The 17219-nt window shown below is 39.4% G+C and overlaps 1 protein-coding gene and 1 long non-coding RNA gene across 3 annotated transcripts in view; one reads left to right on the top strand and one right to left on the bottom strand.

Moving 5' to 3' along the window:
- The window catches only part of grin2aa (glutamate receptor, ionotropic, N-methyl D-aspartate 2A, a), a 161931-nt gene that overhangs the window by 103303 nt on the left and 41409 nt on the right, over window positions 1-17219 (top strand). For both annotated transcript variants that reach the window (XM_081609833.1, XM_008415757.3), the window contains 2 exons: window positions 6869-7035; window positions 8615-9043. In XM_081609833.1, the coding sequence (XP_081465959.1) occupies window positions 6869-7035; window positions 8615-9043 (596 nt within the window). The remainder of the gene's footprint in view (window positions 1-6868; window positions 7036-8614; window positions 9044-17219) is intronic.
- LOC145552493 (uncharacterized) lies at window positions 9645-15792 on the bottom strand. Its single transcript, XR_014088554.1, has 3 exons — window positions 15406-15792; window positions 13554-15336; window positions 9645-13071 (listed from the first exon to the last, which is right to left on the bottom strand). It is a non-coding gene; the product is annotated as an uncharacterized LOC145552493 (long non-coding RNA).

The following is a 17219-nucleotide window of genomic DNA, read 5'->3' as shown; positions in this document are numbered from 1 at the left end:
CAAGGGTTTCCATACACACCTTTACAGAAAAATGTATTTTCCAGCAAGGCAATAACTTGAAGCATCCAGGTAAATCTACAAAGAAATAGCTTTAGCTAGAAAGAGGATCTACTAAACGCTGACTTGAAGGGGTTGAATATTTATGCAATTTTTATTTTATTTTATTTAGAAAGCAGCGAAAAGCAGTGATGGTAAGATCTACAAAAATAGCAATGTCCATCCATTTTAGTCAAAAGACCAGGGCCGGGAATCAAACCCAGAACCTTCTTGCTGCAAGGCAACAGCTCTACCAACTGCACCACTGTGCAGCCCCCAAAATAGCAAAGTGTGACTTTCTGTTTTCTTTGGGAACCATTATGACATCACATTGTCTTTGCTACTAGACTGGACGGGGATCCATATTTATCTTGCCACCACATGGAGTGAGGAGGAGGGTGTGGGAAGTTCAAACAAAAGTAAAATTCACTGCTTAAAACCTGCAAACTGGGGGGCAACCTTTCACCAAGTCTCTATAACAACCATCTGGCAGTTGTTATAGAGATCTGTTAGGCATGTAAGAAAAATACCATCATGAGTATTATGTGAAGTTTGCAAACCCTCGTGTTATTTTAACTTGAACCATTTGCTCCTGTCAGAGTAAACCTCAGCTTTTCAGTCGGCTTTGGCATGAAACAGTACGACTATGTGGGAAAACTTGACTACATTGCCATATAACTGGGACTATGTAATATTGACTTTGGATCTCTTTCCGAAAATGCTTGGATTTAATTCAGTTGTATTTTTGTAAGTTACTTGGATGTACTTGTTTCGTAAAGGGCCTTAAGATGGCATCGATTGTGCATTAGGGGTGTATAAGCTGCATTTAATAGAACAGATAAGGTCACCTCATGTGGCAATAGCTGATGTTGGAAAGCAGACACTATTTTGATGATGTCAACCTGATGTATCTGAGTATCTGTTCAATTCCCTTATCAAGTGCACACAAAAAGCATGAAATGATTTAGCTGGAGCGACAATGTAATTGTTAATTCATGATGTCTCATGAGAAGCAGTGTCAACATGCATAATGTGTTCTATGTAAGTAAATAAATACGGCAACACAATCTTCAGTTTGTTTTTGTTGTTTTTTTTTAAAATTGCACCATGTTTGCATGAACAGCAATGTTGTGCTGTGATATATCAAATATTTTGATATGTCTGTCAAAACAAAGAAACAACCTGCTTTAAATCAAAACCAGATTTGAAATGCGTATTGTGATTCCAACATTACGTAACATTGCGTTGGCTGTAGAATAAGGATTGCTGTTGACTTGGCATTTCAGTTGGTTTCCACAGATATGTCCTACTCTTTTGTTTTGCTCTGGCTATTTTTAGACCTGTCTGTTTATATTTAGCAATTGGCCACTGAAGATTGTTATGTTTTCTTTATTTCTTCCTCACCCTCCCTCCCCGACTTTCTCCTTCTTTTACCACAACAGAGCTGCTAAAGCCAGCAAATAAAAGAGTATCAGCGGCATGTAGAAGTGATAGAAGGATATTGATGGAACAAATATTTAGACGTTCGTCATATTAGCTTTATTCCCCCCCCCACCCAAACTCAATGCTCAATTCCTCACAGCCTCATCTGTGTGTTTGCTTCTGTGATTAGACCGGGTGTGTGTTTTGAGTGTATGTGCGTGTGAACAGACCAGACAGTGCATGATGCTATCAGCAGCAGAGGATATGAGGACTGCTATTTTTAACTCGTCTCAATCTCGGTGTAGACTCCGTGTCCTGCCTCGTGGGGTAGGTGTGTGTTTGTACGGGAGTCGCTTTGCGTGTGCCTGAGATTCTGCAACAGTGTGTGAAGTTTAAAAGTGGGAAAACAGAATGGGGAATGTGTTAGACGTAAGTGACAGGGTGTCCGTGTGTGAGTTTTTGGTTTTTGTGTGTGGATCCCGGTTGCTAAAAGCGTGAGTGGAAAGCAGACATGTCACACTTGACGAGGGTAAAATGAGAGGCAATGATTGACTGTTTTCCGATGTCACGGATTGTGAGCTATCCCAATTAGGAACAATAAAACGCTCCACTCACCCCTTCGGTACTTTTTTCCCCCCACTTCCTTTGCTAAACTATCTTCTGCCTGTGTGCCATGTTTGCATGTCTGTGAATATTTCACTTGCAAGTGCTTGTTCTCCTTAATCATTCTCTTTATTTTAAACACACCTGACACTCTAAGCGCACCTCGCTATTACCAGATTACATTCCCCTGTCTCCTTATCCTTCAGAAGTATTTTTTTTTGTAACATATGCAATTGCAAGCATTCCTCAAAGACTTTAGTGTATATTTATGTGATAGCATCATGCAGTTGTTTCAGATTTTGCACCTGCACATCCGTGAAGTAAATCTCCTGATCACCAAATCTCCAGCTAGAGTCCACATCCCGTCGGACATCATTCGATCAAATGCTACAATGCTTAAATTAAATCAGTTTGACATAATGTATGCATTGTTGCATCTTGCTGGGAAGTACGCTCAAGTGATACTAACTGGGCCTAAATGGGCTGCGGAAAATTCCGCCACACGACGGCACCACCGCCACCACCAGTCTGAATGATCCAAGCCGGCTCGGATCCATGCTTTCCGTTTGTTCTAACCCTACCGTTTAAATGTTGCAATTAAAATTGAGACTCATGAGACCAGGCAATGTTTTTTCCGAGCCATTATTGTCAAATTTTGGTAAGCCATGGTGAACTGTACTCTTAATTTCCTTGACTTAGCCGATTGGAGTGGTCCCTTGTGTGTTCGTCTGTTGCTGTAGCCGGCAGCCTACAACCTTTTGATTCGTTGAGCTTTTAGAGAAATTATTCTGCATGTGTTTCATCGACTGTTCCCTTCCATTATCTTGAACTCGTCTGCTCATTATTTTCTGACCCTTGACATGAATTAGATCTTTTCATCCACACCACTGACTCTAACTGGGTGTTTTGCCTTTTAGCATTTGTAAACCTGAAAGATGGCTGTGCACAAAAGATTTCAGCAAATCAGCAGCTTCTAAAACACTTAGACCAACCACAACACATTCACACCTTTCTCTTCTGTTTTAACTTCAGGAAGTCATCCTTACCACATATAGATTTCTAACCTCCAATTGACATTGCTTGCATCTCCGCTCTGCCAATTACTGCAGTAATTACGCACCTGTTACAGTATATGGGAGTGTTTACACTGCCCACGCATTACAGTGTACCTCTGCGTCACCTTTTTATGCTGTATGTATGTGTGTGCTTTAAAAATCTTCTTTTTATTCACGATCTTTATTAGGACAATTATTAAACCAACACTGCATAAACAGTAGAATCAAACTGTTCTATGTGTGCCAAAAAAGCATAAACTTCAAGGAGACAATCAAACACGTAGTTCCGTAGATACTAAGGCAGAAAACTTTGACCTCCTTCTGTATATTCCGTGACCGGCCATGTGGACAGCTCTCTGTACATTGCAGCTCGGTGTGGGAGTTTCTTCTGCCGCAATGATGAACACAGGAACTGACAAGTCTTACACCACGACCTCCCTCCTTTCCCACCATGCTCAGCCATCGCTTATTTCAGCTTCAACCACACACACGTACACACATGCACACACACGCGCACACACGCAAACTAACAAATGCGCAAAAGCGACAGAGCGACAAATTCTCCAAAGAGCGTTTGAGCCTGAGCTGAGACTGAGGAAATCTCACATACAGATACAATATCATTAAAGAACACTCGCGGATCTTTATCTACAGTAGAGGGAATGAAATGGGAATCTGTTTTGCTTATTTTCTCCCGGTGACAAATGCAGGCAACGATGGAATCCCATCTCACCGAGAAGCTATCAAGACGGCGAGGGGGAAGAAAATGCTAGCTCATAAATGAAGCAAAGAATGACTAAATGCAGCAATGTAGCAAACAAAGATATGTACATGTATAAGAATATACTTCACCTCTTGTACACACATGCACACTCTGTTTTAAAATATCAGTAGGAATTAGATACTTGGATAACCATTCAGCAAACGCTCCTTCCAGATGTCACTTTTTCCATCATTTGTCCCTGTGAAACCACATGTATGAAATTAATGTAAATTAATGCTGCTGTAAAATGCAAATGCTATCTCTTTAGTGTTGCTGTCAAATGAACCAGCTGTGACGTACATTTCCTTCTTTTTTTATATGTTCCAAGACTGCTTCGAAAATGAATGACTTTCTACTGAAAGTAGAGGTTAAGCATTTGGTTTTAATAAAGTGAACCTTACTTGAACCTTGATGCGCAGTAATTGTCTGGTTTTCGTTGCGTTTCCAAGTCTTAAACTTGTTGTAAAAATGTATGTGTATTATTGAAAATGCTTTAAATCCTGCAGATGTGTAGCATAAGCAGTGCAAAAGTCATACTTTTGAAACTTGGAGAACCTAGTAAAGTTTTATTGACAACTTTCAAGAGTAGGATGGATTACTACTTGTGTTGTCAAGGCAGTTCAACACACCCATTTGAACACATTTTTCCCAGATGGGGCGGTGGTCATGCTCATTCTCTTTCTATCTTGCGTCACACATATAACTCGATCCCACATTCTGACCAGCTGAACATGCTTTTTTTAAAATATTTTGCCATATTTTGACTTGTAGTTGTTGTGTCCTATTGGGCAAGATACTTCACCCACCTTGCCTACTGCTCTGGATTTGATAAAGCGCAGCACAAGTAAAGACCATTTGTCATTTTAATAATCTGGGTTCTGTCTCCAACAATCAATGAGTAAAATGCCGGGTGAACCTCAGACAGGTTCCTCCTCCATCACAAAGTCCTGAAAGCCACTAATATTCTACAATAACTAACTTCCTGTAGCAACTTGCTGAAGTGGGCTAATTCATGATAGCTTGTATGTAGTCAAGAGGAAATAATAAAAATAAAAAAAACTCCTACTTTATTTTTTTAAACTTACTTTTTGTTTTTAGTATTTGTCATGTTTGAAATAAATAAACTTAAGTTAATGCTGAGTGAAATTGCTATGGCCAAAAGCCACCAGTAGGAGGAGCTGCAACCCTGGCATCAGCACCTTCAATTGCTGCGTGGTCTTCAGATTATCAGCACATATGCTGCTTCTTCTGATGGGCTTCCATGGCTTAGCAGCAGCATCTAAACCCTACAGAACATCTAGCATCACCGAATGCAGTAAGATATGATGCTACTGGAATTTAGAGCATAAAGACAGCTTCTACTTCTGTCAGTCTGGTGGACTAGTTTTGGTTGCCAACAGAGTAGCACTTTCCCGACCGTGTTGAGTCAAGAGTAAAATGAGCCATGTGTAGAATTATGTTGCTTTTGAACGGTTTGACTAGGCCTCTTATAGCCCAGTAAAATGAGCTTTTAAGCTGCATCATACAAACAGATTTTTAACATTTCAAACTACAGACAATATCAAGCTGCTGGCAAACATGGGAACGTTGGAAAGGGCCTCTTCCAGCCTGACTCCACACCGTTACACAAAGCAAAGTCAGGAAGGATGAAGAACCTTTGTGTGTGTAAGCGCTTCTTCAGAGCCCAAGATGCACATTTGAGTTATTACATTTGCAATAAAAATGCAGTTCTGTGAGAAAGGGAATCACTGCCTGATCTGGAAGAATGGAGAAATATTCCCATAAACACACTGGAGAGTTTCATGTGCAAGGCAAATAGATCAGTGCTCCTACAAATCCTTTCATTTCACTGCATGGATGAGTAAAAAAATCATTTATAGGAGTTTCGTAAACTTCTATTAATGTGTTTGAGTTAGTTGAACAAATATGTGTGGATAATACAGATGATATACAGACAAAAATAAGTCATAAAGAATTGTGAACATATTTAAAACATGAACTGTGGAGTATTTTTTTTTTTTTGTCCACAGTGGAATATTTGAACTCACTGTGATTTTAAATATGCAAATAGCCATAATTCACACATGTCGAGCTAATAAAGGCGTGTAATTACAAAACATAATTCAGAAACAAGCACAATTACAGCAGTATTTCACTTGTTCATAGCACAGTTTGTGTTACGTTTGCTCGAAGGAGACCTGATCAGACTTTACTTTTACACCATTAAGGACTTGGTATTTCAACACACAACTCAACTGTATTGCAGTTTGAACAGCAGTATATAAGAGTTAGTGTAAAACCATGTTGTGAGCTATGCTATGGCTGCACATTTCCACTTTGACACTGGTAAAAGTGTCGAAGTGGAAAACGTTCATTAAACTGACACGTCTCTTTGTCATGATGTCAGTCCTTCTTTCCTCCTTGGCATGTTTTGCTTAATTCCACTCAATTTAATTACGTTTACATTGTAACAACCCAATTTTAAATGCTACATAAATGAACGGAAACAATTTTCCCACATGTAATGGTGCTTCTCTGCACTGTCCACATTCATGTCTGAGTTTGGCTGAATTAAGTGGCAAATGATTCTCAGTCAGATTTAATGGAGTGGATATTAGTGAGTACAACTCTCATTCCCCAGAACAAGGCCTGGAGTTCTGCAGCCCGTCTGTACCGCACCAATCCAATTTTGTCTTAATTGAATTGTTCGGAGCCCCTCGTCCATATATTTCCTTCACAGGAAGCTTATTACTTTCAATCTCTGCTTGTGTTTTTTTATGTGTATGGCTGAGGGAGCTGGAAAGTGTGTGTACCCACTTTGTGCCAACTTTTAAATGCTCTGCGTTTGATTGATGTTTCTGTGCTGCAGTATGAACCTAGTGGATTAATTTGGGAGATGAAACCAAAATACAACTGATTACTCAAACTAATCAACCACCCCCGCCCCTCTTTTTTGTCCCACCTTTCTCTTCCTCACTCATACTGACAGGATGTGAAGTCGACATTTTTCCAGTTCGGTGCTTCCATCCAGCAGGAGGCTCTGTTGATGCTGAACATCATGGAAGAGTATGACTGGCATGTGTTCTCAATTGTCACGTCGAAGTTTCCCGGATACCAGGAGTTCATCAACATCCTAAAAACTACAGTGGACAACAGGTAAGCTCATTAACTTTATATTTACTTGTTCACCAAAATGCTAAACTTTTTTTTTTAAACATATCTAAACCGTTCCAACACGATCAATATGTGCAACATAATTGAGTGCTGGGATATTTGATGGGCTGCACAGTGGCACAGTTGGTAGAGCTGTTGCCTTGCAGCAAGAAGGTTCTGGGTTTGATTCCCGGCCCCGGTCTTTCTGCATGGAGTTTGCATGTTCTCCCTGTGCGTGCGTGGGTTTTCTCCGGGTACTCCGGTTTCCTCCCACAGTCCAAAAACATGACTGTCAGGTTAATTGGTCTGTCTAAGTTGCCCCTAGGTGTGAGTGTGTGTGTGACAGACTGGTGACCTGTCCAGGTGACCCCGCCTCTCGCCCGGAACGTTAGCTGGACATGGGCACCAGCACCTCCCGGCCCCACTGAGGGACAAAGGTGTTAGAAAATGGATGGATGGATATTTGATGTTATAATTTTCCAATCTGGCAGCAAATGAGACTGCTTGGTGCTTCCTCTTAAAAAAAAATTTGTATTGGAATCAAATCAGATTAAAAATAATAATTTTGGGGACTTTAACTGTTTCTGGTCATTTGTAGAGCTGCATGATATTAGACAATCATAAAATGGGAATGTACATTTATATTTATATATATTTATACATGTATATTTTGTGAAAATTGCAATGACAAAATTAAGTGGTGTTTGCAACCCCACTGAAATAGTTTGTTGCATTTTTCTTCAGCTTAAAGTACTTTTAATGAGATTCTAGAGTAGCGTCCACAGTTTAGAGCTACCTCATTTGCCCATCTGTTTCTGCACACTGCCCATTAGCTGGCTGAAAGAGAACCACCACTCCAATCTGATGCAAAAAAGAAAAGAGCAAAAACAAATTGACCTGTTTAGAAACCTCTCGCATTAATCACAGGTATTAGACTCTCTAATAAGTGAGTAAAAATTTATTGTACAGAGTAGAACAGCAAACTGTTAACCATCTACTTATTCCTATGCATAAACATCCAAATTACAATAAAAGTATGCAAAAAGTGACATCATTATAAATATATCTAGCAGTTGGAACAATTATTGTCTCATTTAAATGAAAAAATGTATAGCATGTTATTTTTATTTTTTGTTCTAATGCTTTGAAAACATTTTTTAAATAATATTGGTGACTCCTCATTTAAAAAAAAACTGAGAGAAATGATGTCTAAGTTGTTGCCAATAATTGTTTTTTAATGTTGGGGTTTAATCAGCAGGCTGCTGGTCTGCAATTGACACAGTGTAAACTATTTCAAACCTTTCAGTTACATAAATACTTTGTTCAGCTGCTGCTTTTACTCTATGGGCTAAAACTTCCTCAGAATCATTTTAAAGGAGAGACTTTAATATTGACATTCCACTTAGCCTTAATATATTTCCCCTGACAATAAGCACCTCGCACCTCTTAAGATTCTTGCCACAATGACCAGTGATATCAACTATAATGGGTAATTATGGCTGCCCCAGCCAACACTAGAGCACAGTTAATCATCTATTAGTTAAATATTAACATTTTGCTCTTGTCCCCTTTATCGCCTTAGTTTTGTGGGCTGGGACCTGCAGAATATCATCACTCTGGATGCCGTGGAGGAAGACAGCCGCTCTCAGATCATGCTCAAGAAGGTCCAGTCTCCGGTGGTCCTGCTTTACTGCTCCAAAGATGAAGCGGTGTACATCTTGGAGGAGGCTCGCTCTCTGGGCCTGACTGGATTCGGTTACATCTGGATCGTGCCGTCGCTCACGACGGGAAACCCCGAGATAACGCCGGAAGCATTTCCGTCGGGGATGATTTCAGTGTCGTACGACGACTGGGACTACCCGTTGGAGGCGCGCGTTCGCGACGGATTGGGGATCATAACGTCTGCCGCAGCAGCCATGTTGGTGGAGTACGGTGACATCCCAGAGGCCAGGACATCCTGTTACGGCCCGATGGAAAAGACGTCAAAGCTCCCGCCCAGCGCACTACACAAGTAAGTATTTTTAATGGATCTTACTTGGCATTCACAATATTGCGTAGACTCAATTTAATTTAGTTTATGTGCAGCAACAACAAAAGATATCTGAAACATGAGAGTGTGGATTGATATTAGTAGATCTTGGCACTTTCGTTTCCTTCTTTTGCAGCTTTAGTCTCTTCAAACGTAACATTGGTAAATGGTAAATGGCCTTCACTTATGTAACGCTTTGTAAAGTCTGAGAACTCCACAGCGCTTTGCACTCCTTCAGTCATTCACTCATTAATTGACACATTCACACACTGATGGTAATAAGGTACATTGTGGCCACAGATGCCCTGGGGCAGACTGCCATTCATTTGGTGCCACCGGCCCTCTGACCTCTGACCTCCACCAGCAGACAAAGCAGGTGAAGTGTCTTGCCCTGAGACAGATAGATGGTTTGCCGAACCAGCGAACCACCAATTATAGGAAAAGTCCGTACTTATTGAGCCACTCATTTTCAAAGCATATATGTAATTTTAGCCACATTAAGTAGAGACAAAAGAGAGGTTATCCTATTTATGTCCCACTATAAATGTTGCTGGTCTTTATTAAATTGTACTGAAAAATCCATACGTTCTTTTTATTTTCTTTTTTGTTTTAAATATGTCTGGAAAAGCACCATCAAGAATCACTGAATTAGACAATCCAAATCAAATATATTGTAGAATTCACGAGGTTTGTCTAAAGAAAGCAGATTGTTGATTTACTATTTATTCTAAATTTGTATATGACGAGCATTTAGTATGGGTTTCTTCTCATATTAATGTGTACTAATTTTCCTTTCTATACATGTATTCACTTCAATAATTTATTCTCAGGTGTAAAACAGTTGAAAATCTGTGCAGTGATCTTATGTAAATAAGATGAATAAGAACTACCCACGTAATCAGAACTGCAGTTAATGTAACTGATGTAGAAAATAATGACTGGGCAGTGCGTGAGATGTGAGCATTTCATGTTTATTTATGCACAACTTTCAGTAAAATAGTTAACTACAAGAAGTATTGCAGTGGTTATGCATATCTGTATACAGTATATGTTGATGGATATGAAATGGAAGTCGGATTCGGAGAGATAGGAACTGAAAATCGCAAATGATCCCAGAGCTGCTGCCAATAAAATGCCAATGATTTCCCTGTTAGGAGAAAACAAACCGAGCTGCTTAATGCAAAATGCTTCAGTGAAAAATTGCTTGTTATTATAAGAGAAATCACAGTGACTATAGCCTTAATGTTTGACGTTCTCTATTGTCTGTTCTTTCTTAAAGTGTGTCAGTTTGTCAGTCTTACATAAATGAGCCATTTCTGAAAATATGCAATCACTGTTGGGCACATGACCGATGGATCTAACTTTAGGAGAGAATAATAAAAAAGACGTGGATGGAGTTCGAAGGGGTAGTTTGTGATTTAGCTGGTGAAGAGTGAGGCAGAGGAGCAACTGAGATGGGATAACAGTGGGAAGCCACTACAAATGAGTGTGCTCTCAATCTGAAGAGCTCCTTGATGAGTCCTTCTGCTCTTCTTCTCATTAATTCCTGCATATCTCATTTCCTCGTCTGTGCTTCCCTCTCCTTGCGCTCAACCCCCAACAGCCAGTGGGAGATGCTGCAGGTTTTGCCAGCTCTGTCTGGTTTCCCATCTGGCAGCGGGGGAAGAAACACAACCTGTGTTTACATCCCAGTCATGTGTAAAAAATGAATACTAATGCATATAAATAATCAAGCTTGAGTGTTTGTTTTTTTTTTAACTAAAACAAATCCAGAAAGGTTCTCTTTCTACATTGGAATGGGTCTTACATTTGAAACCAGGGGAAAAGTTGCACATAAAAGGCAAGTGGACATTTATCCTTTTACCAAACAAGGCCAGTCATGTGCGTTTCCAGTCCTGTTTAAGTGAAAGTTTTTCTAGCATCTATTTTAGACACTACTTTAGTGAAGAATGCCTTTCCGTTATGTTTCTGTTGCACATATGCAAAAAATTACTCATCTACTTATGCATTTATTTATTTATTCCTTTTCTTTCATGCTTATATGTTGCAGGTTACAAAACAGATTTATATTTTAGACATCAATTATTAAAGTTAATACAAAAGAAGTGTTCAAATTATCATCAATTTATTAAGGACCACCAATAAATTAATTATGTCAAGAAGTACTCGTCTCCCAAACTTAATAAGTTCCGTCTTCAACTTGCAGTAACAGTCAGTCAGCCTTTAACGCCATCAATATACTTTTGCCCACGCTTTTTTGAAGAAATCCTATTCAGCCTCATTGGAGGTCTGTTACGTCACATCGTCTAATCTGGATTTAAGTCCTGACTTTGACTAGGCTAATGAGACAGACTCATAGTTTGGAGTCATTCTGAGGGAATGACTCCAAACTATTTGAATCATAATTGAATCTTTTACTAGTGGCAAATCTCATATTTAAATATGTAGATGATCATCTTACATCTTACGCTAAATTTTTATATAGAGCTAATAATAAATATATATTATTTGTCCATAGTTACATAGAATATGTTTGAAGTGAAAGACGGTTTAATAATGGATACTCCAGTAGGTCCATAATCATCAGTCCCAAGCTAACAGATCAGTGGTTTTCTCAGGAAACCCACACACACTGATGGGAAATGCCAAACATTCAGAGCCAGCTGACTCTGTGACTCTCCACATTCTCTGCTGCCTTAGGTTGTTAGCCAGGTGATGAGTGCCTACAGATGGTTATGTTGTGGGTGAGAGGGTTCAGCCAATAGGGCTTTGGGGGCAGGACATGAGAAACATGATTGGTCAATGCTAGGTCGAGGCAATGGGCCAGTGTGGGCTGTTAGACCCGTCAGTTTCTGTCAGGGGAATTAGGGAGACGTAGTTAAGCACACACAAAAAAAGGTAGGCAGATGGCCTGTATCTTTAAATCTGCATGTATAGTGTTTTGGATTTTAAATCTGTTTCAATGAAAAATTTAACAATGACATTAACCTTAACTATATTTTTGCTTTGCAAAAGTATGCACATGCCTTAAACCTTTTAACCTTTTGTCACATTGCAGTTTACCAAAAGTCATCCAGAGGTCAGTGTCAGATGTGATCAATGTTACAGTTTTATGTCTACATGCATAATGCTGTGTGGAATGAGAGTGAATATAAATATGTTCCACACTTTTTAGATTTTGCTTTGTAAATAAAAACAGAAAACTTTCGTTCCTCATCAAAATGGTGTTGCTCTGTGATGTTATCACACGGAATTATAATAAATGCCGTTGATGTTTCTGGTTGTAAGATGTCAAAATGTACATATTGAAGGTGTTTCCAAGGTGATGTAGTCCTGGCCATGCAATCAATGCACTTGTGTGCCAAGACTGCAGACTCCCTGCTCCTTTAAATGATTACAAAACAGCTGATGGGAACTCATTTTGATTGGGAATATGGATTTGGAATGACAGATAAATTAGTTGTCTCATTGACTTGTTAGGCCCTCAGCATCCTGTGCTTTTAGTCAAGTTTTTCCTCACTCTCCTTTCACTGTGACAGCTGAGATGAATATGTTTTGCAGAGTAATAAAAAAATAAAATTAAGAAAAGAAATATGAGACAAATGACAAATCACCAACTAAGAGAGCCGGCCAGTGACCCAAGCACAAGTGACAGCTTGTGCTCTAGATAAAATGTGTATGTGAGTTTCTCTAGGTGTGTGTGTGTGCGTGTGTGTGTGTGTGTGTGCATTTTTGGAAACAAGAGAAATATCCCCTGTTAAGAGAGTGTTCGTTCGTGGCAGATTTACAGTGTTCTGTTCACCTTGCCATTTTGAACAGTGTGCCTTAAAAGGCTTTAGCACTTATTTACCAGTGTGTGAGTGTGTGCGTGGAAAAGGTGTGGTGGCAGTACTTTGTTCTGACAGGTAATTTCAGTCTCTCGCTGTGATGTACGATGGTTAGAACTGAGCGAGCACAAACAGCCACGCACACACTCCACGCAGAAGCTGTCGCTGTCACTTGAGATGGACCTAAACTTAAAAAAAAATGAAATGAAACAATCAGATTTCGTAAACAGGATCTATTTGTAGTCAGTCGTACAATGTATTTATGATACTTTTATAAAATGAAAACAATAGAGACAGATGTGGTTTTATATTGTTATGTTGGCACATAAAAAACCTTTCATCTGTAAATGTGATTGAGGATAATAAATGTAAATAAAATGAACTGAATGTTTCATCTTGAAAAAAAAACAGCAGTTCAAAAGATGGGGGGGGGGGAGCACTTGTTTACTTTTTATGCCAAATTTTCTGCTGAGCAGGCTCACGGGGGAAATACAGAACAACACCTGCTGATTTTATTCAATGTAATAAAGGCGCCTCTGTAGAATTCTCATAACACACACAGCAGGTACAGAAACCTCCACGGTGGTGACTCTGCTAACCTTTGTCAGAAGTAAGAGAATATCTCCCTGCCCTGACACCTCTGTTTATTTTTTGCACTTTCTCACCTCGAAAACGGGGCTTGTTGTCTCTCGGCAGTCCCCTGTGAAACCGTACGTTGTAGCTGGCAGGAGAAAGAAAGAATAAACAAAACAAACTAATATACTGCAATTCTCACTACAGCAATAAAATACAATAAATTTAGCTCAAACAATTCTAACAAATGAACCATATTATGTGCTGCTTTTCGTAACACTTTTATAAATTGCGCACAATATCGTGCATGTTTGCCTTTCTGCTGTTTATGGAGAAACAGTAGATTTGTAAACAGCTGCAATTAGCTTGATACTTCATCAGGGAGAAATGCGTGGCTCGAAAGCTAATGTTTAAGACGGCGTTAGTTCGTCTTAGGAGAGATGTAATAGGAGAGATGTATGGGACTCCATTCGTTTCCACGTCACGACTGGAGATTTTTTTGGCATCCAGAATTTTTCCAGACAAAGTTTGTCCTTCTTGTTAAGGAAGGGACGAGTGTGATGACCTTCTTCCAGCCATCTGACCAGCAGTGCACAGAAACAGATGTGGCAAAGACACAATTGTGTACTGCTCCAACTAGAAAAAGCCAGAAAAAAAAAGAAATGTAGTATTTCTGCCTCTTTCTGTGGGAAATCAATATAATTTGTAAAGAACAGCACGAAAGTGATACTAATTGTAACCGCTGATGCAGTTTTGTGAATCCCTTCCCTGTGATTTTGCAAACGGAAACATAAGGTTTCTCAAAAGCAGTTTAATTGAACCAAAATTGCGTATTTTTTTTATTTTTTAATCTTGTGAACTTCATATGTCATTAAACTCCTCTTAAAAACATGCTTTTAATACATTTTCGAATAGTCATCAGTCTATGATCGCACAGCCGATTGGCGTTGTAAACACGGAGAAAAGCCGTTTGAATAGATTCTCTTTTGTTTCTCTCGCACAGGCATAGGCGCGTGCATTCGTGGGCTTCATAGATCTCAAGTGCTCTGACAGCATACATCATTGCTCTGACTACCCCTTGTCTTAACAAGGATAAATGTCTCCATCGCTGACGCACGCTGCCTTGCGCAGATCATCTTATCATCCTTGTAGAGAGAACGCGGCGCTTCAGGAGCGCTGCCTCAAATGAAATGCAAAGCTCTTATCGTAATGTAAACCACAACTTGAAATGGGTTTTCTATTGTCAGTTCAATTCATAAACTGACATCGTGAAAATAATATCAAGGCACTTTTACGGGATGCAACTCGATGTAAGTAAGTACAGTGCAAAGGGAGTCGGTTTAGTTTGAGCTCATTTGAAAATCAGTTCAGACTTATTCCGCTTTAGCAATGCAGTGCTGGGGTGAAATTCAATGAAATGTAGAAAAAAGTGTTGCTAATAAATTAAATATTTAAATATGAAAAACATGTCCATCTAATAAAGTTATTATTGTTCGTCACATGTGGTGCTTTTACAAGAAAAGAACGTGCAGAAATGATCGCTGATGGGGGGGAAAAAGCACAAATTCAGAATTTTTTTTGGCCTTCTTCTGTCTACTGTCTCATGCTAAGCTTACTCTGCTACTATTGCCCCCACCCGCTCGTCTTCCACTTCACCTTTTACAATCACTTATACGCCAAAATGGGAAGGAAGGTGCAAGAAATAACTCTGCGGATATTTTTACCCCAACCTTGTTGAAGGATAGTCCTCTTCCTCTCCTGCCATGCATTCTTTCCATCTCTTTCACTCGGCCTCATTCATCTTCCAACCCATTCTCATTCCTGTGGGTGCTCCATCTTTGCTGTCTCCCCACGTCTGCACCCTCTTCCTTCCCCCTGAAGAATAAGGAGGTTACAGATACGAAGATGGTTGGACAATGAAAAAAAAAAAAACTGGACAATCACTTCAGTGTAGGTGACAGAAGTAATGGGGCGACATGGAGTGCTGTTGAGGTGTGCGACGTGGTCATCTGTGTTTATGTGTGAGGAGAAATGTTCATCCAGGTTGGATGGGGGTCAGTTTGAAACAAACACACTTAAGTCTGTGTCCGTATCCTAGCAACACCCGGTCGGTCCACCTGTTCTGTGGGCCTTTGCCAGAAAAGGAGTCCTACATAAGCACTCTGTTATATAATTAATAAAAGCATACATCTGTGTTACATTAGCTTAAATTCAAAGGATGCTCAGTGTTAATTATTTTTTTATTTTCATTTCTAGAAGTTTGATGTATTTTAATTACAGACTATTAATTTGATGGTTTGATTTTTCTTTTTTTCTTGTTTTTGTTTTGCTTAAAACAATTTTGCACTCACAGCATGTCAAGTTTCTAGGTTATTTCTAAACAGATAAATAAGCACCTTAGAATCAAATACTTTTGCACAGCCACTGTATTCTTCCTTATAAAACCAATAACTGTGCTTATAAAATGAATTCATTCTCAGCAGCAACAACTTGGATGCACATGTGGGCATCATTTAGCACCAAACACTATGTGTCAATAGTCTGCACCCCATGCACTATCAAAAATATAGTATACATTTTTTTAATGAGCCATGGTGCCACAGGTAGTCCGTCTAAAACAGCTACTTGATGAACTAAGCAGGGTGAAAGGTAGTTTGAAATTAGAATTTAAATTTGAATGTTTTGTATGGCACAGAGTCTTTTTGGGACAATTCATGTCAAAATATTTAACTGCTCACTCACAAACTGAAGATTATGAATCTAATGCTCCAAGTCTTTAAGACCACAAGCTTGTCAACACACCGGGCAAAGACACTTAAAGCTGACGTGCAGGCCTTTTCTGATAGCTACTCTTTTTCTCCAATCGACTTAAAAACATCTTTTGCGACTCTTACCAGCTTGACACTGCACCAAAGTCCTTTGCACAATGTCCTACATGAAACACCTCACCTGCTGCATTCCTCTGTGGCTTTGCACCGCCACACTGGGCCACATGCTCCATTTAGAAGTCCGCCCTGTCGCCTGTTCTCGACGTAACAGAGGAGGAAGGAAAATCGGAGCAAACTCCTCTGTGTCGTACACGAGCGCCGACAGAGGGAGTAAAGGAGACGGAGTGGCGGAGGACAGTCGTGATTAATGTGGAGCCTGTGTGGACCCAAGAATATCTCTCTACTGCCCTCCATCTTGGCTAATGTGACCTGCCATATGGGTCAACCATTTCAATTTGTGTGTACGTGCTTGTGTGTTACGTCTTACGACTAACAGTGGCTGTAGGTAAAGAATAATATGTGAATAAAAGTCAAGTGATTCTGTGAAATAAAGTTGACCAGTTGGTTATTTTTCCCAAATTTACTAACAGAGTTCAGGAGATTTAGCTAAAGGGAAAAATAAATGGAAAAAAAAATTTTGGGGGGGGCAAATTAACAAGAAAAACTACATGTTAGACAATCTGCACTTGTGGAAATAAGATGATACAATTATTTAATTAACAGCAGAGTCACCTTTATCACCACGGATAAAACATAAATCCCATATTTCTTGAGTGAGATCAATAATCTTCCTATCTCGAGGACATGCTGTCAGATTAGGAATACATCAATCTCAGAGAATCGTCACTCACTCAGATGAAAACATCCACATTTTTTTATTTCTTTGCATCAAAAGGCCAAAAAAATTAATAAATAAATAACTTTCATAAATCAGTAGATGGAAAAATTATTTGCCCTAAAACATTTTTATTCAATTGTGTTCACATCACA

Source organism: Poecilia reticulata, chromosome 8, assembly GCF_904066995.2.
Source record: "Poecilia reticulata chromosome 8, P_reticulata-male-v2, whole genome shotgun sequence".
Lineage (NCBI taxonomy): Eukaryota > Metazoa > Chordata > Actinopteri > Cyprinodontiformes > Poeciliidae > Poecilia > Poecilia reticulata.
This window is presented reverse-complemented; position numbering and strand designations above follow the sequence as displayed.